The sequence below is a fragment of the Athene noctua genome, chromosome 16 (assembly GCF_965140245.1).
Source record: "Athene noctua chromosome 16, bAthNoc1.hap1.1, whole genome shotgun sequence".
NCBI lineage: Eukaryota > Metazoa > Chordata > Aves > Strigiformes > Strigidae > Athene > Athene noctua.
The window spans coordinates 148,457-167,440 of NC_134052.1; the positions used below are offsets into that span (position 1 = coordinate 148,457).

Genomic DNA, 18,984 nt, shown 5'->3' on the forward strand with positions numbered 1-18,984 from the left:
AAAAAAAAACAAAATCAAAAAAACAACCAAAGAAAACCCCAAAACAAACAAAAAGAAAAAAACTAATTCTTTTGGACTATAGCAAACACAGCCTCACGTAACAGAATGTTTAAACCATGCCATCTCATGTCGTCATTGACAAATGATAATACGCATCTTCTTTCCAGACTTGCTGCTCACTTTCGGACCAAGAGGACTTCTTTCTGACCTAAGAATGTCAATTCTCCAACAATAAAAGCTCATGAACACCACTTACAACACTGCCACGTATCAACAAGCCCAGAATACCTGAACATCTATTTTCAGGTTAATGATCTCAGTAATGCTTTGGTCCTGCCATGCTGCACAAATATAAACATGAGCATGCATGCTTTTTGCTAAACCTTTCAGATCAAACTTCCAGTATGAGATTTCTTCACAGACAGGACGAGGCAGGAAAATCCTGCAAATGGAAAGTGTTCAGGAGTTGGATAAGCAGAGGAAGATTATACTCACATAGAACTATGGATTTAAATGCCTTCACATTATCCACATACTGCTTAGAACAGAAATTAACAAATTTATTTTCTAACAGATTTCCTTTTGTAGAAACTTATTAAAAGATGCAATTATTCTGCTACCACCTCCAAAAGCCAGGACCAGCAAGAATTAGTCATCATATACAAGACCACAAGGAGTTGCAGTTCCTACTCAAAACCAAGTTTCTAGTTGGAACAGATTGAAAGAGAGTCAGGACAAGCCTGCCAGTCTCATGAATGGATGAATCCAACAGATGCATTAAGGTCCTCTCTATATCAGTATCCTAAGGCTTATATAACATGTATGAGCTTCTCAGAAACAGTGCTAGAAAGCCATAATTTAAAAAACAAATGAACAAAAACCAAAAAAAGCCCCCACCAAAACCAAAACTGAAACCCTGGCCAGAATAATAAAAAAATCCATTATTATTCTTCTTATGACTAATTATTAGAAAGTGTGTCACTTCTGCATTTCCTGACTTCTCAGTTTGACAACTCATAATGTTTTAATACAGACTTCCTACTTGATAGACATATAATCACTTATCTGTCACACTACTATTCTAGAAAGACAATCTAAATATTTAAATATGACTAGACAACCTGATAACTGATAGTTAACATCAACAGATTGGATTACTTATAACAACAAACAAGGAGAATTTCTGAATGCTGTACCTTGATAGGTTTATTAAAATCTCCACCACAGAACGTCTGCAAAGGAACACTGCACTTCCTCCAGCATGGATTTAAGTTGTTTTTAATTACCTTAAAAAAATTACAGCATAACATCATGTGAGGATTGCAGCATGCAAGTCACTGAGAAACATTAACATGAGGGTTCTGCGTGGCTATCTTAAGAACAGCCTCAGTCAGTTCAACCCTGACATGCATGGACAACCAAGCAAAAGATCTCTAAGAAATAAAAGCTTGAATTTCAGGGTAAATTTTAGAGCCAAGACAACCTAACAGCTCATCACCACTGAAAGGGAGGCGACTCCTGCCACTCTTCACACTTGGTACATGGTTGGACTCTTCACTGAGACAGCTTAATCCTGTCACCATGCAGCAAATAAACAATTTTCTCCCAGATCAGTGAGCAGAATCCCTTTTTTAGGATACAAGACAACTTTCATTGCAGAACTGGTGCAAAGCATGACCAGGAGTGGGACTGCCACTTTCAGTAGGAGTAAGCTGTCACATCAACTCAAGAAAAACATCAGCATAGAAATACTACCTCTGATCTGTACACCAGCTGCCACATTCCAGCATCACTCTGCTTGTAAAACTCCAAAAATGGATCTGATTTACCTAAGAAATCCTGCAAACAAAAACCCAACAGAAGTAATCAGTCTCTGATATTTTATTCAGAAGAGAGAAGAGCTGGCTAATCAGTACACAGTACTTCAAACAAAGCACAAAGTCAAACAAACTAGACATTTGTTTTCCTTTCATTTTACTTTTCTCTTTTAAACTGCTGTGCTTGCTAAGCCACCAGAATTTACCAGTTCCAAGACCACCTTCTCAGACCACTTTTGTTACTAAAAATCACGTCATTCTGCTGACTGAGCAGTGAGTGCACTAAATCCCTGGATTGATTTTGGCTTAAAATGACACCGAGGCAGCACATCTAAATTTCCACTTTTTCTTCCTTAGTAACATTTTAGAAAGCTTGGTTCACAGCTACAATATTCATTGGAGACAATTATGTTACTGAACTGTATTAATAAACAGAATATTACAAAGCCAAAATAATCCCCCAAAACCTAAACCTGGCCATTGAGTTTCTAGTTTGACATGAAATTATGTCTCCAGTTCACTTCACCGTAAGTAACAAAACACGGTGAGCCTTTTTTCATACACAGATTAAGTCCCTTAGTTAAATGACTGCAAATACAGAGATTCCTGGCCAAAATACACTAACTGTAAATATCACAGAAGCATGCAATACGATTTAAAAAAATCAATACCTTTTTGTCCAAGTTCCGAGCTTCAATTTCCAAGTACACAACCCTGGTATCTTTAATCTCCTCTGCTGAAATCTGTGCCACAGAAAAAAAAAATTAAACAAGAAATCCCACAGAGTTTTTTACTTGTACTTTGTTCATGAAAGAAACTGTAGTTACAAATATCTGTATTTCCTGTACACATGTATAATTTGAAGATATTTCTGGTTTTCTGTCAGTATCTTACTTTGTCCCAGCCAACATATGAAAGAATGTAAAACTTTTTTCGACACAAAAACCTTATTTACCGTGATGGTGCCCTTTCCTGCTGGCTTTCCCTGCTTCAATTCCAGCGGTCGGGTGAACACCAAGCTGGACACAACCTAAGGTTAAAAGACAGATAATGTAAGTATCAAGTTAGAGAGCAAAGAGCTCTTCAGGATCAAACTCTCCTAAAAGATCTAAAAGGATTTGAATCTATTTCCAACAGTGACAGCCATGAGAGTTTGTGCTCTTCAGTGGCTGAACGGTCTGAAAATTATCTTCTCTCACTATCCACAGACACTACCCAGTCTCTAAAGCTTAACTTTAGCCTCCTACTTTTGCTACCTCCGAGACACAAAAGGCATTTTCATCACAAGTAGCCAAAAAGCTATTAAAAATCGGAAGACTGATTATCAAATCTTTATCTAATCACATGAACCCTATTTTTCTTCTCTGCCCTAGCTATATAAACCCCACCTCAGAAAATTAATACAGATTCTCAGATAGCCTTATTTCCCCGAATTTGCTACCTGATGTTCACTTTGTGCAAAGGAAACTCCATTTGCGCTCTCCAAGCACCTCACAGACTGCCTTTAGTGCTACAGAAACCTCCTAAATTAAGCAATTGCAAATCATAGAATCACTGAGGAGTGATTGAAGGAGCTGGGACTGCTTAGCTTGAGGAGGAGGAGGCTGAGGGGAGACCTCATCCCTCTGCAGCTCCCTGAAAGGACATTGCAGAGGGGTTGGTGCTGGTCTCTTCTCACAGGGGATTAGTGACAGAACAAGAGGGAACGGCTTTAAACTGCAACAGGGGAGGGTCAGACTGGACATGAGGAGAAAATGTTTCCCAGACAGAGTGGTCAGAGAGTGGAACAGGCTGCCCAGGGAGGGGGGAGTCCCCATCCCTGGGGGGGTTTAAGGGTCGTTTGGATGAGTTGTGGGGGATGTGGGGTAGGGGAGAACTTTGTAGAGTCGGGCTGAGGGTTGGACTCGATGATCCCGAGGGGCTTTTCCAACCTGAATGATTCTGTGAGTCTATAAAACCATGGATACTTCTAACCTTCACTTGGTGACTGACACAGTGATTTTTCTACTTTCAACAGTAATGCAAACTAACCTGTTCAACAGGAAAACATTTCAAATTTGAATGTTGAAGCCTGTGATAAAGCATCCTTCACTCTATTTTTCATAATAAACCCAACGCTTGCTGCTGCTTTGGAGATCACTCAGCATGCCTCTATGCATACCTGTCCCAGTGTGCACTCGATTCCTCCAAGGTAGTCATCATCACTTAAATCAAAGGACTTGTTATCGATATCATACACACCGAATTTCAGCTTCTGCACTTTCTCAAAGTAGTAATCCACAACCAGTTTTTTGCTGAATTCAGGGTTTTGGCAGTTCTTGATCCTCTCCGTGCGATCTAGCTGCACACACAAACACAAAAGCAAAGCTGTTTATGGCGAATAAGCAGCACGCTTCCTTCCACACATCTTTTCATCTGCACCCCCGGGGTCCCGCACTGGTCAAACCCAGGCACCAGCCAGGCTGCACACCCCGGGCCGTGCTTTGTGCTCGGAGACAAACCAGGCGAGTGCCAGCAGGCTGACCGAGGCTCCCGAACAAGAGAAATGACCTCGGGTAATAAACACCACCGTACAAAAAATTCTGAAAAATCAGGGGAAAAAAAGGCTGGTGAGACACTGTATTCTGGAGTGCGTGAACGAAGGACAGGCCACACCGCAACGGGCAAACGAACCTCCCGGTGCAATTCTACGCAAATGTACGAGCAATTAATGAAACCAAAATGTGTAAAACTCCAGAGTTTGAGCGCGGGGATGGGGGACTGACCGCAAATCTGAACCGAACGCATCACGCACCCGCTAGGAAAACCGACTGGGTGGAAGCGGGAGAGGCCGGTGCGCTCGCACGCGCGGGCCGAGCGGGGCCGGCAGCCGCCCTTACCTCGGCCCAGCGGCCGGCGCCCACCTCCTGGAGCAGGACGCAGAGGGGGTCGGACCGGGAGCGCAGGTCCCTGTCGAGGAGGCTCCGGCAGGACACCGACAGCTCCACCCTGGTCACGCAGGCGGCCATCTGCGGGCAGAGCAGAGGGTCAGAGCGCCCGCCCCGCCGCCCCCCCCCCCCCGCTGCTGACGGCGGCGGGCGGGGCCGGGCCGCGCCAGGTGCCGCCGCGGCGGGGCCGGGGCTCGCCCGAGCGCGCCCGCAGCGAGCGCGGCCCCGCGGCGGGAGGCCCCGGCCGCTGCCCCGCGGGGCCCGCAGGGAGGAGCGCGGCCTCCGCGCCGCCGGGCCCCGCGCGCGGCCCGGCCCGGCCCGGCGCCTCCCTCGCTCGCGCGCGTGCCCCGGGCTTCGCCCGCCGCTCCCGGCGGCTCCGGCTCCCCAGGGCCGGGCGAGGGGCCTTACCGCCCCCGGGGCGCGCGCCCGCCCCGACCGCCCCGCGGCGAGGGGCTCCCACAAACGCTCCCGCGCGCGGCGGCGGCGGCGGCTGAACCGGCCCTGCCGCGCGGGGCCGGCCCGGGCAGGCGCTGCCGCAGCCCCTCGCTTCACGGGGAACGGGACCCCCGGGCCGGCGGCGGCTGCGGGCAGAGCGGCCCCCCCCCGCCCCCGAAGCGGCCGAAACTGGCTTAGCACAGGGGAGGGGGGTGAAAGCCTGCCGGGCCAGCGAGACCACCCTGCAAGCCTCACAGCTCGGCCACGGGAGCTACAGAGCCCCATTTCTTTTCAGGGCTGTCTTTAAAAAAAAGTAATATTATCTTGTAACGAGGTGATAACTAAGTTTTATTACGTATCAAACGGCAGACAATTCTGTTCAAGGAACAACTACAATTCTCAAGACACAATTGAAGAGATAAGCCTTCAAGCATCAAAACATTTAAGAGATTGGGCAGCTTGAGAGCTCCAACAAGTACTTTAAATGTGAATATTTCATAGAGAAGCTCCTTCAGAGTTCAGAAAGCAAGGAAATAATTGGTCCTTCTAGAATCTGAGTGTCCACATGGCTTTCTCACACTTGCAGGGTGTAAATATTTATCTCAATGAAGAGATGAGCTTTTATTGGACAACATTTAATCCCTTAGACCTCCCAGTCTGCCATCTACCCTGGACAGATGTTAACAACGTCACTTAATACACTATTGCACGGCACTCGGATGCTCCAGTGATGGTGGCAGGACAAAACCAGCACCCCGTAAGAACTAGCAAAGCTTAGTAGCAAAGAGGATCATAGTTCTGCTTTCTGCTAAGGTCGTCATCATCATCTGCTTCAACACCAGCATTTTCCAAGAGGCTAGTCGGAAGCAGTCTGGTCAACTGTTCAGACTACTAGTTGGAGACATCCATCTTCCACTTCAGTTGCCTTCAACTCCAAATAAGATTCACAAAGAAACCATTGCCTTTAATCAGTCTGTTTCTCCTAAAATCACAAGTCACAGGTATCAGGTTTTTTCTTTACCTACACATACCATTCCACCAGACCAGCTTCCATCTCACATAGCCTCACCTCCGCAGAGCCTGCAGTTCTACAGACAACCACACACACTTGTATGACACCAGCTGTTTGACAACAAGCAAGATCAGGACAACCAGCCTTGGCTCCCATGCTAACACTTCTCCTCTATTCTCCTCTGCTGCAACATTTCTGTACCAACAGGAGACAGTACCAGGAACCACCTTTCCTCTCCACCAGAGCACAAAGGATCAGGAGTAAAGTTGACCTCAACAAAACAGCTCCCCTTAAGATTTAGCATCCCCAAACAGCAGCAGTCCCCTTCTGGAAGGAAACCATTACTACAGGTATTAAGCTGCATGCAGAACAAGTCTGTACATATTTATTCCATGTTACAAAGGCATCAATAAGGAAAAGTTAAAAGTTTGAGATGGGAACTGTTAAACCACACAACGAAGCCAGGAGGTAAAGTGACGCAAGTCCTCAAACCCAACCACCTCCCATCTGCTATCTGAATCTCTTCTCCAGATCAGTAGCAATGAAATTATGAAAATACTCCACTGTTTCAAGGATTTATCTTTCAGTATGCTAATACCCAGAAGGCCGTCTCATCCCACTGTTTTGGATTTAGTAATGGCATAGGATTTCCCTTGAAACACAGCCGAGATGTAACTTCCCAGGGGTTCAGCAGAACAAGCCACAAGAGATCCTTTCCCCCTACACCCTCCTGCTCCATCCAGAGATTGCAGGGCACCAGCTGACACATGACAGCCAGGACACAACAGAGTACAGCCAGGCAGGTTGTTTGGAGCAGCTGAGCAGGAACTGTTCTTCTAACAGGCTGTCCTCACTCTCTTCTCACCAACTCGGGGGATAACAAGAAAGCAGGTTTAACAACTACAGACAGAACCTTTGTGGAAAGAAGAGGGATAGCTCCTTAACAGATTCAGATTAAAAGTTCATGATTCATCTAAAAACATCAGTTTGAACATCAGCCAGCAACTGTTTATATATTGCTGCCTACAGACATCCTTGAATAGTCCACACAAAGCTTTTCGACTTCACAGCTTTCCAAATACACTGTATCGTGTTCTCCAGTTTCAACACATCCCTTGAATAATAGCAGCAGAAAATACTAATCATAGACCAGTTTAGGTATCTCAGCAGCAAGAGCAAGGAGTAGGTGGTCTGTTTAGATACAACATCCGTTTCAGTCATGCCTGATGATCTGCTTAGCCTCTAGGTAAGCACCTTCACCCAGTTATCCTGCTTGCACAGTTCGTGGGAGAAGCGCCAATCTCTTGAAACCTGTCTGCATCTGAAAAGCTTAAAAAGATACATTTTCATTCCCAAGCACAAACAGGATTTAGTGATGATAACCACTGGCTCAAATATTCTCTTCCCCTCCCTAAAGCAAGAATTCTGGAATTTACTTTCATTCTTCAGATTAATTTACTATAGTACAGTTTACTATATTTTCCTATTAAAAAAATGAATTGTTCATGTGAAATATATCAGTTGACTTTCATCTCCACCTCTCTCCACAAGGGCTCTGTTCACTTCCTCCGAGACAAGTGACCATCCTGAAAGCTCCAAGAATGCCAGCAATCAGCACTTGCACTTGGAACAACCCCATGCCTAATGCAACCTCCCATCCTGTTTCTCTAAAAGTCTACGATGCTTTCTTTTCTCTCAAGCTTCCGTGTTCTGAACTTCCACACAACCTTATGCCATCATCTTGATATTTCATCACTTCGAAAACTGCCCAGCTGCCACATGCCAGCTTACTCCCAAGGAACAAGCACTGAACCATCAGTAAGGTTTTGAGCAACACCGACCAAGCAGTAGCACTTGTTACACAGCACCGGTAAACTATGAGATACACCATGAGAGAAAAAGGTTCTAGTGGTTACTGTGCTCAACCAGTGCACAAAGGCTCTGATCCCAGGCTAAGTATAGTTTGGTGTAACTGAAATGAAAGAAGTTGGGGGTTTATTATTTTTATTAATAGCCCTCCTTTTTCCCTTGGTATGCACTCCAAGAACACCAATCTCATTCAGCTTGCAGATTCGAGTCAACATTTGAAAAACAAGTTTCATGTTGTTTCACTGAGTTTTCTAGAGCACAGTTATATCTATTCATACACACAAAAGAAATTAAGTTTTTAGACTCACAAAAATCTTTACTATGACTGAATTATTTACATTTGTTGCAACACTCAATTTTTTCTATTTTCCAACAATTCCAGAAATTCTAAAGTTCACTGATTTTTTATCTTCCCCCTCAGCCCTCCCCCTAATAACTAATACTGATGTCTATTATTTGAAACTTTTGCTTTACAGAAAACAATGGATAAATCCAAAGCAGCTAAAGTAAACTGCTGTCCATGAAGGTATTGAAGTACATTCAATTTATAAAGGATGTATTATGGATTGATCCTTAACAGCTTGCAACAACAATTTAACAGTCTTTCCAACTTACCACTGACAGATTACGGTACAGCATGGTCTGGAAGTTACAAAACTATTCCAACACCAGAAGTTCAGTTTGCCAAGTAAAAATGAACTCCAAAATGATAAAAAGTTCAAACGCTATTTAAAATACATAACAGAGTCACCAGGGTGCATCCCAGCATAGCAGGTTCAGAAGAAACAAGCGTAAGCAATACACTCGGCAAGTGTTGTTAGAAATAGCCTGTGAAGTCACAACTGATGTTATACCCTCATGGTCAACAATTTATATTTACAATAGCCACATACATCTGATCCAATGCTCCCACAATTCTGAGATCTCACTGCTGAGAGGCAAGGCCTGTGAGGTTTCATCTTGAGCTGAATTCTGCACATTCCTTTTTCAAGGGAAGAGTTTCCGACAGCTTCAGATCCATCAGGCACCTATATTTTTTGCCTTTAGTTAGAATTGCACATGATATAACACCACATTCTGATGAAAAATAATACGTCACGCATCTTATCCCTCAAACTCTAGAGCAAAATGCTATCCACAGAAGTCTGTACGATCCTGAGCGCATATTCCATAGAAGTCTTTCACTGCTCAACCAGACATTGTTCCCAGTTATTCAAGTAAAACACAGAATGGCTCCGGACTAAGTATGGTTTAAGAAGGGTTCAGACAAGCAAACTCAAGTCCACACTTTAAGGGCTCAGACAACCAACCTGAAGTCTAATTTAAAAAGTCAGAATGATTTTTACTATGCATACCACCTCTTCCCCAGAAAGAAGATCATGAACTCCAATAGCTGTGGAAACTGTTGTTTATAGTTGTGGGAACACATGGAAAGGTAAATCCCATATTTCCAACAAAGCTGTTCCACACTGAATTGAAGCATACCAGTAAAGAAGTTGGTCCTAAATAATCAAACCAAGACCAAAATAATGCTACATTCTAGGAAAAAGGAAAAAAAAAAAAAAAAAAAAAAAAAATCACACAGGAGGTACATTAAGAATAAGGAATTATCTGGTACTTAAGCTCTATATAAGCATTTCAGAATTTACAACCCCTTTCCTGTGTTTCTACAGAAAAATCAACTTCCTTTCACACAGAACATTCTCTAACATAACCAAAATCCACAGACAAGTCTAGCATTAATTTATAATTATTCCAGTGATTCTGCATAACCAAAGCTTAAAAGCAAATCAAATATAAGAGAAGAAAGCACTGTCCACCTACACTGGAAGCAAGCTCCAGAACAAGAATGCCGAAATAATTTTAACTGTCCCAGTTCAGGACTTTGGAGGGTCTTGCATTTCCCCAAAATGACACACAGGAGTGTTTGAAACATGAACAAACTCCACTGTACTTAGCCCTCTGCAGTAGGTGCCGCCATTTAGTTGACTAAGGATCAAGTGTTGGACCACATAAGGTGAAAATGATTGAATTACATTTGGTTTTGTATGCTTCCATATCCCACTAAGCCGGAGAGCCAGAAGCTCCCCTTTCCCTTTAGGCCGGGGAGGACAGGCGAGAGGGGGATTGTGACTTAGATCATTGCAGTATGGCAGCTCACAGAACCCACAGAGTCACCTGGATAACAAAAAAACATAACCTGGTAACTTCATAGCATCAAACAGCACCAGCATATTTGTAGTAGTGCCAGGAGTGATGTCTTCTGGAGAGAAAATGTTACCTAATCCAGTCCTGGGGGTCAGCTTGGTTTCACTACTCCACATAAGGCAGAATATAAGCAAGGATACAGCACAAGAAAACCTGCAGTTTGTTCCTAGTTAATCACACTAATAAATTCTCATCAACTACATCACTCTGTACAGGATACCCAGCGTGCTCTACTTCAGCATATACCAAGTATTACACATTAATTTAAGAACTTGGTTAAATCCAACTTAAGGCTTTAATTTCTAATGATCTTATTTTATATTGGACCAACTATAGTTTCTGCCTTACATTCTGCTTACAAATGCAACATAAATGCCAGCAATTCTGCCAGCGGTATGTACCAACTGCAGTCTTTATCACCTTGGCCTTATGCTACCCAATAACTCAAGAAATACACCCAACACATGTAACAGACCACCACAGTTAAAAAAAATGTTGCACTTCCCAACAACCTAACATAGTCCCCTCCTTGTCCACTGCTTAGTTTAATCCTACACCTTGCAGTTACCACCCTAATTTCCTCAAAACAGCTTATCTTCTGCTCTGAACCCCGAATGTACAGACCATCAGAAACAGTGCTCTCTCAGGTTACTAGTTCAATTTTCAGGGAGCAGGTTTTGATGTTACAAAGCTGACGCTGCTGCAAGGTAGTGTCAGCATCACTTTCTAAATGTATCACCAAATAAAAATTCTAATGTGATCCTACTTTCTTGAACTCCATAAGGCTCTAAAAGAAATTATAAAGCTAGGTTTGTATCACTAAACGTACTTAAAGACATTTTTATTTTAAACTGAGATTAAGAGAGTTTCTTGAAAAAGATCACAGTCCACAAATATTATTAGTAAATACAGCTTCTTCCCAGCACACCAGCTCTTCAGGGGCCACAGAGGCTCATCCCACAGCCCAGAAGCTCTGCAGAGAATATAAATGACTTTTTCTATCATTTCATTATCCCTGAGAGTTTGGAGCAGATACTGTTAAGACCAGCTTTACTCCAGGCAGATAATAAATTGGTATTCTCTATACTGTGTTCCAAGTTATCTGTCACCACATATATTGACTGATCAATCAAAACTTTGTGGAAAGGAGGTTAATTAACCATTATTATGAACTTGACATAAAACCTGAAACAAAAGGCATCTCCCAATTGTTAAAAAATAGAACATTGAATACTATTAAGAACACTATTCTAATCATATTGCTCTGGCAGCTTAATTCAGTATTGGTAAGGAATGTCCCTGGCCCCACCAGCCAGCCTTCATCCCAGGGATGAGAGCTCTCAGGGAGGACGGACACACAGGGAGAGGCTGACAGGGCGCAGTGGTGAAGTGTTGAGGCTGTGCTGACATTGAACCACTCCAAGCCACAACCAGAGGTAAGCAGAGTACAGCTGCCAGCCCAGACAAGCCTTTCCAAGCTCTGAATTTGACTACAAGCCTTACGCAAAGAGGTTATTGACTCTTGAGCACCTAAGGCACTACTGGACACACATGGAAGTTACGATCTAGTTCAACTTCCCGAGTTGTCTCCACATGAACCCTGAAGCTCCAGCATCACCACAAGGATTTGGGTTCTTCTGTATCTGAAGGCAGCCCCCAGGTACAAGCGCTAAGTGTGGGCTGTGGAAATCCAACCTCCAAAACATACATGGAAAGTGACTGAGAAGGCAAAGCTCCCATTTATATACTAAAAACAAGTTTAGAACAGTTTTAAAAAAAGATGAAATAAAGCACAAAAATCACACATGGGACTGTAATTTCCAGCAGCAAATCCTAACAAGAACTTCAATGATTTAATCTTTACTGCAGCTTTCTCCCTGCCAATGGAGAAGAGCTAAGTCCCAACTCTAGGGAAACAACACTTTATTCTACAAGTTCACCTTTATACTGTTCAATGTTTAACTTATGCACCACCAAAATCCCCCTTAATCACAACTAACAAGTTCAAAGAAAGGCCTGTGCATGCCTTTACATATATATATTTGTGTATATATATATATGCACACACACACACACCACTTTTCTGAGAAATAAGTAAAAATAAACTGTTAGGTCAACATTGATTCTATTTCAGATATTAGTTTGTAATACATTAAATTACAATGGGGTTCAAATTAACACCTGAACTGAAGCAAAACCTAAGTTACTTTTCGAAGATCTTTGTGCAAAAGAAAAGGCATTTCAAAGTTCTCCATAGCATTTAGTAGCAGAATATAAAAAAATCATTTCCTTGAAAAACTAACTTAAAGCAGGCTGGAGCTTTGGGGTCAATCATTCATGTGGCTTCAGCTGAAACAGTAACTGCAATCCTAGAAGTGCTCACTGACTTCTCCCACCAAGCAAGAATTTTTTCACTCCTTTCATACTCTTACTGAGATGCTTTTTTTCCCGCCCTCTGTAACTCTCAAATATTTATTACTGAAATGTAAAGAACAACTTAATTGAAAAACAATTAAAAGCTTAACCACACTGACCTTTATAACAACCCCCAAACATGCCATTTTACATCACAAATGTTTGCCTCTCTCAAGTAAGGCCTTATTCTTTCCCTTAAAACTCCAGCTATTCCCATCTCATGCACAAACAGCTCAACATTGTCTCCTACCTCCAATTAAATCAAACTAGGTATGGCTCAATCCTCCACTTCTCAGTTCAAACTCCTTACACTGAAACTGAAGACTACAGCATATTTCTCCTCTTTGGTTCTTCAGCTACACTGCAGCTTCACCTGCAAGTACATCAACATACCTCTTCTTACTTACACCCACGATTTTTGAGGCGACGTCTTGGTGTTCATTGTGCCAATCCCTTTAGCAACTTCTACCCTTCCCAAAGGCTGGAAATCTAAACCATCCTGTACTTAGCTCTACAGCTCACATGGTATTATCCATTCCCCCAAACACAGCTGTGATATTATGCAGGTGACTTTGAGGCACAAACTCATTAAGGTCCATCTGTCTAGACTGGTACACACTGTATGAACAGCATAACAGACTTTAAAAAGAAATACGCTCAGCAATACATTTTATATCAAACAAATTGACATTATTGAAGAATTTTGGTGACCACATAGTAGCAGTAGCCACTTAAAGTTTGCCATATTTCTTGTTTGTGTTGCACTGCTGAATGATCACAAAAAAAAGGCTGAGATACACCAGATGAATTCTCTGGACTGTTCTCCATTGCTCTGCACTTATTACTGCACAGTGACAACTCTTGCTTAAAAAAATGGGTAAGGACATAAAGAAGCAACCGTTCAAGTTTTCATGCATTACAGAATCACGCTAACCCTCACATTATGTAATTGAGGCTTTCTTCTTTATGGACTCGAATCTAGCTCCTCATGAAATATGATCTCGAAAAAACCCACAATATTGCTTCTGCAATACTCATAAGAAATTGCTTTCGATTTATTACAAGTTCAGCCCTCCTTATGCCAACATTGTCTTTCTCCTTTTGAGTATATGCTTTTTTTTGAGTATATTTCTTTTTAAGATAGAGATTTACACCCCCCATAATACTTTTCTGCCACTTAAATTATTACCATCTGTAGTATGAACATCTTCTCCATCCTAAGCTGTTGCAGAACAATGGTGCTTCAAAACAGAAAAACCTACAAAAAAGTCACTACCACAAAAACCTGACATCAAGGAAGCAGAACAAAGGAAAGGATATGGCAAGGGATTTTAAAAGTTCTTTTTTCTCTCCTCTATCCAGACTAACAACAGAAGTATTTAAAGGCCACAAAGCATCACAGTGACCTCATATCCCTTTTCTGTTTTCTGCCAGGTCCAACTTCTGCCAATGTACCTCCCCAAAAGCACAAACCCATTACGATGGATTCAAGCTATTCCGCCTGTCTCAGTGCCAAATGGGCCAAAATGACCATACAATCTCCCTGCATTAAGGGAGAAGGGATTCTACAACTGCAGAGAAGTATTTCCTGAAGTGCTTCTTCTGTGTCTGCTATCCGTAGTATATGTACTGCAATACTTTTCAACCTATACGCTACAAGTCTGTTACTACATTTGAATTTGCTATAACAGTGTTCCGCACCCTTTAGAAAACACGCCTCTGCAGGTTAACCTGAAAACTCCTATAACCCAACGCTAGTAAGCTTTAGATTCTCCCACAAGTGAGAATTTTTATTTTCTCAAAGTCAAATGAATAAAACATGGTCAAATTAATAAACGTGACCAAACTGAGGCAGAGACTAGTTCTCTGAGCAAAAACCTCTCTGATGACAAAACTAGAGTAAATTTAACAGCTGTAAAAGCAAGAATTGAGTTACATGTACTCTAAGTAGAGAGACTTGGAGTTATCACCATCAGGTGGAACTGGGAATCTCAGGTTACAAACTGCCCATTCTCTGGGCAGCAGAGCACTATCTGCATCGTAAGAGAATGGCTGAATAGCTGCGACAGGCAGCAGCCAGGATAAAACATCAGACAGGCTCAGCAAGTTACCAGTTCGTTCATCGCAGAGTCTTCACCAACAGGGCTTTTACATGTACCTAATGCAGTAGCAGAAAGATCTGAAGACCAGAAGAAGATTAAAGCAGTATTTGTTTTCATGTTATACATGTAAGCAACCTTGGAGTGTGGGCTGCTCAAAAACATTCAAAACAACAGGTTCTTACTACCTTTTCAAGACTAAACAAGACGTAGAGGAAGGTTACTACACCACCACACCATGGCTGGCACAGAATTCAATTACAGGGATTCCTCCCACCTTTCACAGTAACAGAATTAAATGATGATACTATGGTTGTGTTCAGCTAGGTCGCTGCACTGAAAATAGCTGCTGTTTCATAGAGATGTAGCATTATCTGCAGACTCCTATCAGTATTTATATTATGTTGGTGTATCACTGTTTTGTTTAAACCAAAGCATTTTTGTTTTCAGAAAACTCATATTTCTGCTTGAAGTTATTTTTACATGCAGAACTAAGGACAAATTTTAACATGAGAAGTAGCACAATCCAGCCAGCATAAGGAAAACTGCACACTCTCCTGTCTGCTCCTGGAGTAATAAGGGTAGCCAAATACTACCTTCTCATTCAAAGAAATAACGACATATTGCCTGCATTGCAAGGAAGAAATGCCATTTGGATTATTGTCTTTAAAATACAGTGTCAGTTACCCAAAGCGAGGGATGAGTGTCCAGATGACATAAAAGGCCTTAAAAAAATCCAGGACATTTGTGTAGTATGTCATGGTGTTGTGTATGTAACTCGAAAGGTTTTTTTCTTTAAGAGATGCACACAGTTTACTCAAAATGCTTTTACATACTCAGAGGGGTTACCACTGACCTAAGCAACAACAACTACAGTTGTCTTTAAAAACCTTAAAACAGACTTGACCATCAAAACCAATTCTGGTTCATCAAAACCAAACTATAGACTGTGCAGGGCTCAGGTTTAATGACTTAAGAGCAAGTCGTTTAGATCAGTTACATCTCATACATTCTATCATTAACAACTGAATTTATGTTTCAGATTAGTTTAAGAATCTAACTATCTACTCATTGGTTTATTCTGCTTTTTTTCACAGAAGCTCAGTGCTGAAGTTTCTGAACCACAAACATTCTTCATTAGATTAGGCCATCACTTGTTTGTTTTTACTAAAGCTAAAGAGTGAAAGTTTGGCCTCAACCTCTCAACTTCAACCCTAATGCCACTTCACTGATGTTAATGCTGATGTGCCTTTGATGTGAGGGTGAAAACTCTCTGCCACTGGCTTACTGGTTAGAGACAATTCAGCTACACACCACCACCCTGCACACACACTTACCTCACCTCCTAAAAGCATTCAAGTTCACAGATGAAGAGAGCTCTAAGTGGTACAAAAATCACTCCATTTATTCATATGAGACTGGACCTATAACAGAAGACTGGCTCTGCAGCAATGCTGGAATATAGTGGGGGAATCCTAGGCAAGTGAATTAATACTTAACAACACTTACCCTCCTTAAAGACAGGAGTTTCCCCTCTTTCTTGCCTAATTTTACTCTAATTAGGCTATTTGCTTTTGTAGCTGGTTGCAGTAGTGTTCCTCAAGAACACAGGATTTATAAACGTTGCCCCTTTACTAGAAACATTTGGCTAATAACAAAATGGTATCAGCAGCCATCATTTTCACTTTCAAGTTAAGCTTCCTGTTCAAGCAAGCAAGGACTTTTCACATTCCATATCCATCCCCCTGTCAAAACAAGCGGCAATGCTTTGGTTATACTGCTGAAAACAAAAGTTTCATAAAAACCTCATATTACAGAGCACATCCTGACAAATGCCACCACAGCAAGAAGGTCACCAAGCAAATAGGTGCTACACAGAGGCTTGAAGTCTTAGGGACATCAGTCATGAAATTTATCATAAAAGGCACTCAAAATTACCTAAAAGGAATTCTTGAAGTAATTTAGGTTCTGACTATATTGCTATTTTCCCTCCAAAATCTGCCTTCATTTCTAAGTGACCAGAAAGCATTTCTAAGCTTTCTACTGTCACATGGAGCAATGCTACATCCACAGTCACATTTAATGGGAAATGGTTGAAATTAAACTAATGAAACTATGAAATAGCTAGCTGGAAGTGCCACCTACCTTCAGTCAGAAATCAGCGATAGCATCCTACCAATTCTGTGGTTAACAATACTGTAACTAGAATATGAAGATTTCAAAAAGTCACCAGCCTTCCAGAAGCAGTGAACAACCAGTCCATGCAGCCATGCTATGCCAACCAAGAGTTTTAGGCAGGATCAATCCCTCTTTTCCCTGTGCAAGCCAAGTCCTAAATTTTCAGTTTTAAACTTTACAGGGAAATTATACACCCTCAGCTGTGTACTTACTATAAAGCCAATCCCCACTCTACCTCTTGAAGTTATCCTGGCTATCAATTACCAACTGAATGAGGAACTACAATCTAGTTCACTATTAATTCATTACAAAAGACCTCCCCAAAGTTGGGTAAAAACAGCGAAGCTAGTGTGAGAGCAGTAAATACAGTTACAAAATTAATTTTTTTTGAAATTGTACTTGTGTTAAAAGGAAATAGTGTTCACTGTTTCTGAGATCTTACTTTAAAATTTTCAGGAAGCAACTGCTAAGACCATTTGAACTTAAGGCTATAGACATGAGAGCATACAAGAGAAAAAAGCCATAAGGGAGTAAGCTTTGACTCTGCAGAAGCAGTCAAGGAACTCAGGTCAGAATTCATCTGGTTGCTTCTCTAAGCTGCCATGCTGTGAATACATACATATAAACAGAAGAATAACAACAAAGGAAGCTGCACAGAAGTGAGCACCAGTGAGTGAAAAGAGTCACAGCTAAACCATCCAACACCCGCGTTCAGTCTGTAGTTGTGGAAAAGGAACACTTTCAGGGCTGCTCTTCTTACATACAGTATTTATACCTGAGTGAAAAGCATTCAAGTCAGGAAGGTGGGAAGCACTGCCTGCACAAACACCAGCCATGCATTCCACATAGTAATAAATCTCCAGGAAAATTACTGACAAAGTCATCTGTATAGAAAATAAGCTACAGTATACCCACCTGATCATAACATAGGGAAAAGAGTAGTGGAGTTCAGTACACAGCCACAAACCTTAAATTGAATGCACACTACCAACCAACAGATTTTAATTCTGTGGGAAAGCCAAATCTTTCAACTACAATCATGTTTTCCCTGCCAAAAACAGATAGGAAGAGAACCCCTTGAGGTTACTGTTCCTGCAGAAGCATTTAACAGTTTCACTTCCCCTTCCACCAGGAGGAAGAGACATTTGCTCTGTATACAAACCAGCTCAGTTTTCCCAAAACCATGAAAAAATATACAGCCACAGAACAAAAGGGAACATCAGCAAACCTGCAAGAGGCTGAAGACAAGCAAATATATTTGGCAACACTGCTTCCAGGACCAAGGCACCATTATTGAAAAACCTCTTACTGCAACAGAATTTAGCATCTATTTTTTTTCTTTTTAAAGACCTGCATAATATCTAAAGATGCAAACTGACAAAGAAATAATTTGTGTATGTCTCTAGACTCAAACTAAACATTTCCTAATATACCAGTCCAGTTTCAAAACTGCTTCCCTCCAAACAATTATCTTGTCAAAGATAGGAACCAGTATTTTGTTTGCACTAGAGTCTGTATTAAGCAGGAACTGCAATCCTTTGATTTAGGGTCTAATCCATGTATCTGAATAATCATCTTAAAACAACTGGTCTCAGAGTGGTCTGTTGTCCAACCAGAGGCTTTAAGCAGTCCATAATACGTAGTTGTTTCAGTTTTGCAGATCAGAAGGCCAGCACCGTTCAGAGGTGCACACCGCCAAACAACATGCTGAGGACCAACAGAATTCGCTATGGGAAGCAGCAGATTTGGAGCCACCACAGCAGAAGACTGAGAAACAAAACACAGAAACTGAAATTGTTATTTACAGTTAACGCATCACGTGTGCCTAGGTTACTGGAAAAATATTTTGTCTGCAGTCTTTAGTGCACCAAAATACATTCAGCAAAACAAGCTGCTAATTTCACACAGCACAGGCAACAACTTCAAGGACAGCCTGAGCAGTTTAGCAGAACTGATCAGCATGTACGTTCTTTAGAAGGCAGAGCTCCAATGTCAACTTGAACATAACTATACTCTGCATTTTT

At 41.8% G+C, this 18,984-nt stretch overlaps 1 protein-coding gene across 4 annotated transcripts in view; it reads right to left on the bottom strand.

Annotated features, from left to right (window-relative positions):
- The window catches only part of CPNE1 (copine 1), a 43,578-nt gene that overhangs the window by 10,859 nt on the left and 13,735 nt on the right, over positions 1-18,984 (bottom strand). For all 4 annotated transcript variants that reach the window (XM_074920424.1, XM_074920425.1, XM_074920423.1 and 1 more), the window contains 6 exons: positions 4,697-4,825; positions 3,979-4,158; positions 2,773-2,847; positions 2,489-2,560; positions 1,756-1,839; positions 1,197-1,286 (listed from right to left, as the gene is read on the bottom strand). In XM_074920424.1, coding sequence (XP_074776525.1) covers positions 1,197-1,286; positions 1,756-1,839; positions 2,489-2,560; positions 2,773-2,847; positions 3,979-4,158; positions 4,697-4,825 — 630 coding nt within the window. The remainder of the gene's footprint in view (positions 1-1,196; positions 1,287-1,755; positions 1,840-2,488; positions 2,561-2,772; positions 2,848-3,978; positions 4,159-4,696; positions 4,826-18,984) is intronic.